Source organism: Apodemus sylvaticus, chromosome 19 (assembly GCF_947179515.1).
Source record: "Apodemus sylvaticus chromosome 19, mApoSyl1.1, whole genome shotgun sequence".
Taxonomy (NCBI): domain Eukaryota; kingdom Metazoa; phylum Chordata; class Mammalia; order Rodentia; family Muridae; genus Apodemus; species Apodemus sylvaticus.
In genome coordinates, this window is record NC_067490.1 from 9,635,261 (window position 1) to 9,645,716 (window position 10,456).

Sequence of the window (10,456 nt, forward strand, 5' to 3'; positions counted from 1 at the left end):
TGACACCTCCAGCCTTAGCTCTCCCTGCTGTGAGTTGGATGGAAGGGCACCAAACTCTTGTGTGGCCGATTCCTGTTCTGCTGGGGGTGGGGGGGGGGGCTGGATCCGGAAGATCCAGAATAGGGCTGGATGTCCCATGCTCGGCTCCGGGCAGGGATCCCTGCTGTGCTTCAGCTTGTCCTGCCTGGGCAGAGGCTGGGGTTGGGATCAAGGATGGGGGCTCGGCACAGCTGGTAGCTGGCCCTCCCTGAGGTCTACCTGAGTGTGCCACAGGAAGATGGGAAGCTAGGATGTTATAGGCACAGGGTGTGGTCCTGAGGGAACCTACTGCCGTCTCCAGAATCTTACGTCCTGGGACAAGGAATTGGACCTGGGACACAGACACTGGTAGAAACAGTTTATTAAGAGAGAAAGTACTTCCAAGTCTAGACGGGGACCAGTGGTGGAGCAAAGGCAGGGGCCCAGCTGCCCTGAACCTTCAGCATCAAGACCCTTACAGGTCACCTACAGGGCCAGCTAGTGTATGCAGCAGGCTTCCTGGATGGTATATTTGTTCCTTGGCCCTTCTAGACTTTTTTTTTTTTTGCTCAGGTTGTTTTACATATGTGAATCTTGATGCCTTTCTTGGCTCGTTCTCTTGTGGCAGGTGTAAGGTCACCCCAGGACACCAAGGTGGCCCTGCCTGGGTGAGCTATAGGGCCTCCCCCAATTGCTCTAACAAAGGCAACTTTGTGGATGGCATCTGGCACGTCAGAATGCTCAGCAACCCTAGATGTCCCCAATCAGTCACTCTACCTAGATGACATCCCTCTCCTGAAGAAGAAAGAAAAAGGACAGTGTCCTGCCCAGCCTTGTCCTGAAAAAAAAATCCATTCTCCCAGGCTATGTCTAAGGACACCTGGGACACAGCGCCTCTCCATGGGTAGCCTTGATAAGGGACACTAGGGCTCCCCCTAGCGGCTGAGAAACCACATGAACCTCGACGTCAAGGCCCTGAGATGCTTCCTGTCCCAGACCTTCCAGCCCAAACAGAAAGTGCTTTATTGGAGGGTATGGCTCCTTCCGTCCTCCGTGAGGAAGGGTCAGACAGTGCCCAGAGCTTCAAGGCCTCGGCAGGTAAGTCCCAGAGACCACGCTGTGGGCAGCATCTCTGCTAGCTCTGAGCACAGGAGAGGGGTCTGCCTAGCTGGCAGCCACTGGCAAGCCTGTATTGGCTTGGCGTTGGCACCCCAGACGAAGGCTCTCCAGGTAGAGCTATATTGCCTCGGGATATAACAGGGTCCAGACACTGGGGCATATGAGGTCACTCCATGTCCTCCTGGGGCTCCGGTCTGTGCAGCGCCTGCAGCCGGCTGCCCACGGTCTGCTGGACAGCCTCCAGCCCCTCCGCATCCAGCTCCCGCAGTAGCAGCAATATGGCAGTCAGGATGTTCTGGGGACAGAAAGAATGACCTAGAACCTGGCTGGTGGCATCCATTACAGGGTAAACAGCCTCAGGCCTTCCAGGCAGCCACAGCACAGACGTCGACACTCTGTTTCCTATCCAGGGCAGCCAGGCTTGGGTCTGAGGGTCCTACGCCCCTCAGAGTGGTATCCTCTCATACACGGTGGTGGAAAAGGGTGTTTCTAACCCAAAGATGAGAGGCATGGATGGCTGAGGGGCAGCACCCGTGGCTCACTGGGAGGAGCAGGCCAGAAGTGAATAACTTACTTTAGCTTCTGACCCCTGACCTCTGCAGCACACTAAGGCCTCTGCAAACCCATGTGTGTCCTTGTTCTACGGGTGCAGGTCCGAGGGCAACCACCCTTGTCCTGTGACAGGAGTGCCTATTCTAGCTGCAGGGAGGACAAGTGCCTTCAGGTAATTTCTCTGTTGAGCATCTGAGGATCTGGAGAGGGAAGGGAGCCCTGTGAGCACAACCCTGCTCTTGGAATTGAGTGTGACATGTGTGTGTGTGTATGATGTGCATATGATGTGTATCTGTATGATGTGTGTGTATGATATGACTGTGTGTATGTGTGGGATGTGTGTGTATGATGTCCATGTGTGTACATGATGTGTATGTGTGTGATGTATGTGATATGTGTATGTGTGTGTGTATGATGTGCATGTGTGTATGATGTGTATGATGTGACTGTGTGTATGTGTGTGATGTGTATGATGTCCATGTGTGTGTATATGTGTATGTGTATGATGTATGTGATATGTATATGATGTGTGTGTATGATGTATGTGTATGTGTGTGTTTGTGTGAGTGTATGAGTGTGTGCGTGTGTGTGTGCGTGTGTGTGTGTGTGTGTGTGTGTGTGTATGTGTGTGTGTGTGTGCTGGGGGAGGGGCAGCAGCAAGTAGAGAGGGAAGGGATCCTGAGGGGACAGTGACCTAGGGCGCTGTGGCTGACCCTGTTGCCTCATGGCCCCACTCCTCCTTTGAGCTTAGACCTGACCCCACATTGTCTCCACCCATGGGTGTGTGGCTTCTGTTGTCTGGATAGAGGGGGCAGTGGCCACTCACCTTATTCTTGTTGTTGTTGTTGTTGTTTTTGAGAAAGGGTTTCTATGTATAGACCTGGCTGTCCTGGAACTCACTCTGTAGACTAGGCTGGCCTCGAACTCAAAAATCCACCTGCCTCTGCCTCCCAGCTCTGAGATTAAAGGTGTGCGCCACCACCGCCCGGCTCACTCACCCTATTCTTGTGACTCCTCAAAGTGTCCCTTGGTGAGAAGGAAGGAGACTGGTCTGCGGCAGTCTGGCCCTGGACTCTGTTGGTGAGAGAGAGACACTGAGGGTATGACGGTCACAGGGCTCTGAGCACCACTATCTCCATGTCACGGCACACTGGCAGGTGGTCCCAGCCCAGAGCGGGAGACAGACGGCAGGCGCCCTCAGTCTAGGTACCTTTATAATGGCCCAGGAGCCCAGCATGCACTCTGGGGCCCAGAGCCACTAAGGGCAACTTCCCTGTGCCCAGGGGCCTCGGAGAAGGCACGGAAGTGACCCTGGTGGGACTCAGAGCATGGCAGTGGGCTGTGGCCACTCCCACAGAGTTCATCTCTGATGCCATCAGCTCCACTAACGGACTGACAGCCCGACAGCCTGGTGTGCACAGACAGGCTCCTCAGGTCACTTCCCCCCCAGAAGGAGACAGGAAGCCTCCCTCTCCTGCCTGGGGATGATGCCCTTGGGCAGTGGCTCTTGCTCCCCAGCAGGCTCACTCTGTCTCCTCGGTGTAGCTCAGCAGGTGCTGGCTGGTCTCAGTAGCTGAGCTGACGGAGCTGAGGTCATAGGGGGGCTTGGGACAGCCATTGCCTGCGCCTTCTCTGCGTGGGGCGGCAGTGATCTCATCTCCCTCCATCAGCGCACGGGTCAGCTCTTCCTCGGTCACAGCTGGTGGGAAGGACAGGAAGGTAAGTAAGGGTGTCAGGCCGTGCAGCACGGACTCCACGCAGTGCCTCGTCAGGGCTTCAGCATGCCTAAGGCAGAGGCAGGTGGATTTCTGAGTTCGAGGCCAGCCTGATCTACAGAGTGAGTTCCAGGACAGCCAGGGCTACACAGAGAAACCCTGTCTCGAAAAAACAAAAACAAAACAAAACAAAAAAAAAAAAAGAAAAAAAAGAAAAAAAAAGAGCATCACCTCCACTGGAGAGATGGCTCAGCGGTGAAGAGCACTGACTGCTCTCCCAGAGGTCCTGAGTTCAAGTCCCAGCAAGCACTTGGTGGCTCACAACCGTTTGTAATGGGAACTGATGCCCTCTTCTGGTGTGTCTGAAGACAGCAATGGTACACTCACACACACATAAATAAAATAAATAAATCTTAACAACAACAAAAAAACCCGAAAACAAAAAGAACACATCATCCCATGGAGTCAGTGAGATGGACCCTGCCAGGAGCCCGTGGCAAGGATCTCTACCATGACTGAGGGGCACGTAGACACAGAGTGGGCGGACATGGTGTGGTAGCAGCAGGTTGTCCCCCGTGTGGCTCCTGAGGCCTGGCTGCCAGCTGAGGCCACCACATGCTGCCCGGTCACTGTGCATACTCACCACAGAACAGGGATTGTCCTCAGGAGGGAGGGGAAGGGAGGAGCGTGGCGAAGGGAGGAGTGTGGGAGGCACAGGAGCCCAGGTGGGGGTTAAGAGACAGGAGCCCCGAGGGTACTAAACCCCCGCAATGGCACTTCTGAAAGGGAACGCTCTCACAGGGACGTACTGGGGGTAGCAGAAGGCAGGGAGGAGGGGTGCCTAGGAAACCCCTCGATGGGCGCCGCCTCAGCTGCCACTGGGTGGGCGTGCCAGAGCCTACCCTGGTTGTCCAGCTTCTGCAGGTGGGGCAGGTTGCGCAGCACAGTCATGCGGTAAAGGTGCGGGCTGGTGCCGCAGCATGGGTTCTCGGCCAGCCAGAGCACCCGGAGCTGTGGTAGGTCCTTCAGGTAGAACAGCTCGTTCAGACTGGGGATGCAGTTCCTCCTCAGGTACAGCTCGCTCAGGCGTCGGCAGCCGCGCACCGGTTCCAGGGTGGAGACACTGTTGACGCTACGGTAGGGGACGGGGGGGGGGGGGGGGGGGGGTAGCACGCTGTCAGGGACCCACACCGTCAGTGGCCTCTACCTGTGGGTCTGCCTCACCCGTGAGTACCCAGAGAGGGTCTCCACCTTAGAAATGGGTCAGAACCTATTATCTTGGGATGGACAGGAGGCAGCTCCCTGGCCTGGAGCTCTGAATTCACGTGGAACCACTGAGTCTGACAGGAAGCTTCAGAGACGACACCGAGTCCCCAGGGGACACACTTAGCCCCACAGCGGGCACTGGCTAAAACTCAGCGGAAATGCACACAGGCTCCTCACACATAAACCAACTCTGATGCTCTCTCTTATCAGGACTTTAGGGTGGAGAGTGTGGAGACATGGGAATGGAAAAACAGCACCCACCCACCCCCAAAGTCCCCACCAACACAGGGGCCTGGCCTGCTGAGCCAGCCCTACCCACGCTCCCTCCTGCGAGGATGCCCTGCTGGGTGCATGCTCTGGGAAAAGCCACCAGCACCCTGTTGATGTGGAGATCATACCCTGGCAGGCAGGCGGTAGGGGCCATAGGTGTCAGCCCTATACTGGGAGTTTTGGGGGGACAGAAGTGTCTACAGGGAGGACTGGCCTCACCAGACTACTGCTCATTATTAGCGGGCCTGCTATAAGCTCATAGATTATCTCCTGGGGTGGGCAAGCGGAGGGGAGCCTTTAGGAGGCTCAGGTAAGATCCTGAGAAAGCAGACAGGAGCTGCAGGAAGGCCAGGCCCTTGAAGTCCCATTCCCTAGATGGTCAGTAGACGTTTTCCTCTTAGATGGCGCCGGGAGCCTCCAGATTTCCTGTTTTCCCACGCCCTACAGGAAAGACATGAGGCTGCCCATTGCTTCCGTGCCCCGGGACTACAGTCAGTCGTGTACCTGAGTGTGATCACCTCCAGGCTGGGCATCTCCCGGCAGATGGAAATCTAGGGAGGGAAGAATGGGACCGGTGAGTTAGCAATAGTGTTGTCACTCCTCAGGTCAGGGGACACATCTGCCCTGGGTCCTGTCACCTGTACTAACGGGGCCAAGGGGTGCAGCCTTGCAAAACCAGAGCGCTCAGAAGATATCAGCTACATGCTGGTCTCTGTGGTCCGGCCTGCCCCCGGGGGGGGGGGGGATGGTGGTTCTGTACTGGGTGTTTCTTTCTTCCTTTTTTTTAAAAGACTTATTTATATATTTATTTTATTGTATATGAGTACACTGTAGCTGTCTTCAGACACACCAGAAGAGGGCATCAGATCTCGTTAAGGATGGTTGTGAACCACCATGTAGTTGCTGGGAATTGAACTCAGGACCTCTGGAAGAATAGTCAGTGCTCTTAACTGCTGAGCCATCTCTCCAGCCCCCGTACTGGGTGTTTCTACCTGACAGTTCTAGACACAGAACCTCATTACAGTCGATGCCCTCTGAGGATGCCTGGCCAGGGATCTGCTGGTTTTCCATACTGAGATACACAACCTTTTCTCTTGCTACCCCTGAGGCACAAAGAAAGGACTGACACTCCCCTTGCCAATGGTGCTGGGCCCAAGGCAGACAGAACTGCTGTTAAGTTTTGGCCACATCACACCACTGGATCTTTCGATCAGTCCTGGGCTGTGGGCTCCACAGTCCCCGCTGCCTGCCATTGAGGGTGGGGTTGGGGTGTAGCCTTCTGAAGCTGAGGGGAGGCCATGCAGAGTGCCTCTGTTGATATCCTTGAGGGAAATCACCACCCGGAACTCCTCTCAGGGCAGAGCTTTGACTGTTTTCCTCTGTGACATGGCACGGAGCTGATGACCATGGTTCAGTCACTTTAGCTATTCCTTGGGGGGAAAGAGCATCTGGAAGGTGATCCAATCAAGGCAGAACTTACATCTGTGAGCTGGCTGCCCCTGGAGAAGAAAAGAAATATATACTTTTAACTTGTTGAGTGAAAATATTTTAAAAAAATTCCCAGAGAAATGACAACTGTCTATAAATCTATAGATTCTACATTCGGAACGGCACAGTAAGATAATGGGGAAAGGTATCACAAATGGTTAGGTTGGTTTCTGCCAATACTACGCACTTGGTGCATGGGGTACACAGTTTACTCCTCTTAGGCTCCCATAGCAGAAAGCTCTCCCCAGTCACACACATAAACAAAGGGGCCTTCATCCGAGGCCACGCAACTTATGAGGCAAACTTCACAGGCCTGCAATGTGGCTGTTGTTTCTGCCTGTACAGAGGGAGCCCTGATTTGCTTTGCTGGCTCAACAAAGAAGGGTATTATCGAAAACCCAGGACAAAGACGACTGTGGCTCCAACACTAGATGTGCCAGGACAGAGAAAAGCTTTTAATTAACAATGCTTACTCCTTCCAGGAGCCTGCTGACCCCACTAGAAGCAAGGGTCTGCCTTTGCTCTGCCCCTTCTAGATGCTCTGGCCACAGCATCCCACCCGAGTCCCCAGAGACACCTGTAACTCTTTCACACCCCACTATAATACAAACTCCTCCAGAAGCCCAGGGCTTTCAGTATTACTGTCACACAGCCATGCAACTTTGAGTGCATCCATATATCAGCGTTTAAGTTATAGGCGGTCACCCATACCAGGTCACTCTCTCCAGCATCTAGGAACTATTCATGGAATCATGACTTTACAACCCCAATCTCTCCCTGTAGACATGCCACTAAGCACCTCTGTCTTCAGATACCAGCCACAGCCACAGAGGGTTACTGAAAACCGCTCATCGAGACTAGAGGGAAATTCTAGTTATCCTGCGAGGGCCCCAGAGTGAGCCTGCAAACCTAGCTAGCCTGGGGCAGCAGGCGCTCAGCGCGGCCTCTGCTTCCTTCCGCGCCTGGCCAGCCTCACCAGCAGTTGAGCTTCCGCACGTTGTGCAGCTCTGAAGCCTTGGCTCGGGACAGGACCATTTTTCGTGTCAGCTTCATGGTGGCCGTAAGGCCGCGGGCCCGGCCGCCCTCCGCTGTACACTCCGCAAGCGGGAGAGGCCTGCGCCGCGGCGCGTCTCCAGGGGCGGGGCCCGCGTCTCTAGGGGCGGAGCCTGAGGTCCCATTGGCAGCCAGGAGAGGGCGGAAGCGCGCCAGCGCAGTGGGACGGCCCGACTTCCGGGATTCGAGGCTCCGTCCCGCCCCTGTGGCAGCCTGCCGGCCCTGCGCGTGCGCGAGGCTCCGTGCGCGTGCTTGGGAAGGGCAGCCCTTAGGATTCCAGGGTGCCAGAGTCTGAGATGGGCTGGCTGGGTTGAGAAAGGCGCGAGCGTGTGAGAAACTTCGGGATGCCTGGCAGGTCTCGGGCACATCGAGAAGGACTGACAAGATCGGGTCGGGAAGGGCGACAGAGTCCTCGTAGGGGATGCCAGCAGAAACCCCTCCCGGGACGCTTGCTCCGGATTCTCATCCCTGCCGTGACCCTGGTCACCACTGCGCCCTCACCCATTTCTGCTTGACCCCAAACCTGGGATTTGTGTAACAAAACAGCTAATCCACCACCAGACGATGGCTCGCACTTGTAGTTGCTGCACTCAGAGGCTGAGGCAGGAGGATTGCCTGAGTGAAAACGTTTCCGGCAAGACTGGGTTACGAGAGAGAATTATCTCAAAACACAAAGCCGAGTAGGGAGGCGGGGGGGGGGGGGGCGGCTTGGCAGAGGGACTGAAGAAACAGTTAAGAGCGCCAGCTGCTTTTCCAGGGCACTCATGTTTCAGGGAAATCCAATGCCCTCTTCTGGCCTCCTTGCGCACCAGACAGGTCACTTGCGTTGCACACATACTCATGTAGAAAAACAAAACGAACAACAACAACAAAACCTTAAAAAAAAAAAAAAAAACCAAATAGAAAATAGACTTTAACCTTTTGAAAGTCTCCCAATCCTGTGCCTTTGGTTGTCAATGTGCATAGTAAGTAATCACAAATAAATTTTTGTTTGGTTTTCTTCTAGAGAGCCTGGCTCAGTGTTTATTTGTAGGTTGAAAATGTCATATCTTTTCCTAGCTTACAGATTACACCGGGACAGGCATTAGGTACTTCAGGCCTTTTAGGTAATAAACTGTCCTTGATGAAATAGTCTCTCGGCCTTTTGGCTAAGATCAAGTGAAATAGTCTAGGGCTCCCCTCTGAGCTCTTTTTTCCATCTGATGACCCTGGTCTGCCTTTACCAAAAACAAGTGAAATGGTTCCGTTGGTAAAGGTACTGGCTGCACAAACCTAAAAACCCAAGTTTGCTCCCTGGAACCCACAGTGGAAAGAGATGGCAGACTCTGAAGATTTATCCTCTGGCCTCCACACAGGTGCCATTCACTACCATTAGGGACAATAAGGCCTGAGCTGGAAGATACAGGGAACAGCTCAGTCTAGCCAAAGTAGTGGGAAGATTTTTATAAGCTCAGATCAGCTGAGTTTAAAGAGGTCCTCTGGCCGCTCCACTGGACGACGTGCCAGAAGGACATGGATGAGGGAAAAGAAGCTAAGACGTTGAGGAGCGTCTGACAGGAGGTGGGCATCTCCCACTCTGCCTTTTTGTCCTGGAGAGACCTTTGGTGGAGTTGTATCACATTGCACCCCATTGTATCTCATTGTATCCCATTGCATACCATTGTACCACATTGTACCACATTGTATCACATTGTTCTAGCGTGAACTGAAGGCAGATGGCAAAGAGTGGAGTTGCTACCCTATTTATCTTGGGTTTGTTTCCCCAGCTCTCCCCTCTTCTACCTGGACAGGAGTGGCCAAGGTGGCGGAGTGGTACTCGTAGAGAGTGGGGCGGGCCCTGGTTCTGCAGCTCTGTCAGTCTTAGTATCTGGCCCTTGTCCACTGATACCTCCACAGAGACGTCCCTGCAAAAGGTGGTTTATTCCTGGAGATTTTTTGATAGGGGATGGGCCTGAAGAAGGAGGCTTTCCTGCAGAATCGTGGGGCCCTGCAGGCTTGATGGAGGCAGTGGACAGCCATGCCCAGTGGGACCAGTGAGAGTCAGGGAGATGGCAAAGCTGTTTGACACTGTCCCAGGGAAGCTGGGTAGATAATCACTGCAATGCTGGCCTGTCTCTACCTTCTGGGTTTTGGTCTCCGTGTGTTGCATTCTTGGAGACTTTGTGCATTATGATTCATATTATGTCTTTTCCTGAGAAAAAATTATGTCTGAGTCTTTTTAGAAAAATCCTAAAATTAACTCTATCTGGCCACTATTTGGAAGGGTTCCTTATGCCCTGGAGATCATTGAGGCCAGCTGAGACCACTACTCCAGGAATCTTCCTGGGGTCTCTACCCCTTAGCTAACTCAAGCAGCATAATTGGTACAGGGTAAACAGAGATTTTTGACCAACTCTGACTGGCCAGGAGAATAGGTTACAGATTCAGGGTCTCTTTTTATTATAGGCTTAGAGCCCTCTGAAAATGTAGTTTAAAGATAGGGGGTCGTGCCAGGCGGTGTTGGTACATGCCTTTAATCCCAGCACTTGGGAGGCAGAGGCAGGTGGATTTCTGAGTTCGAGGCCAGCCTGGTCTACAGAGTGAGTTCCAGGACAGCAAGGGCTACACATAGAAACCCTGTCTCAAAAAACAAAAACAAAAACAAAAAAAAAAAAAAAAAAAAAGATAGGGGGTTGTACAGGGCACACCCTGGAAAAATAGAACTCGATGAGATAGATTGACTAAGACAAACGTTTCCTAGTTTATAGCCTAGATGATGAAACATATAGTAATAGAAGCTAGATATTAGTGTTTGCTATTCATAAAAAGACCAGATATTTTCTGTTTGTCTGGGGTGTTTTCAAACTGCAAACACTGATAGCTTAAAAGCAGGCTGTTCTATATTAAATGTGTTTGCTTTGGAGGAGTCTTTAGATTCTTTACATTGGGGTTACAGGGAATAAAACATATTCTGTTTGTATTTTCTAATTGTAACT

The 10,456-nt window shown here is 53.0% G+C and overlaps 1 protein-coding gene across 1 annotated transcript; it reads right to left on the reverse strand.

The window, feature by feature from the left end:
• Nucleotides 1-383: 383 nt before the first annotated feature.
• Nucleotides 384-7,563, reverse strand: Cfap410 (cilia and flagella associated protein 410). The gene is made up of 7 exons (XM_052164257.1): nt 7,405-7,563; nt 6,421-6,439; nt 5,445-5,491; nt 4,307-4,536; nt 3,217-3,388; nt 2,688-2,763; nt 384-1,432 (listed from the first exon to the last, which is right to left on the reverse strand). Exons 1-7 carry the CDS (start codon nt 7,479-7,481, stop codon nt 1,304-1,306), a joined length of 750 nt encoding a protein of 249 aa, XP_052020217.1. The 5' UTR covers nt 7,482-7,563; the 3' UTR covers nt 384-1,303.
• Nucleotides 7,564-10,456: the final 2,893 nt, after the last annotated feature.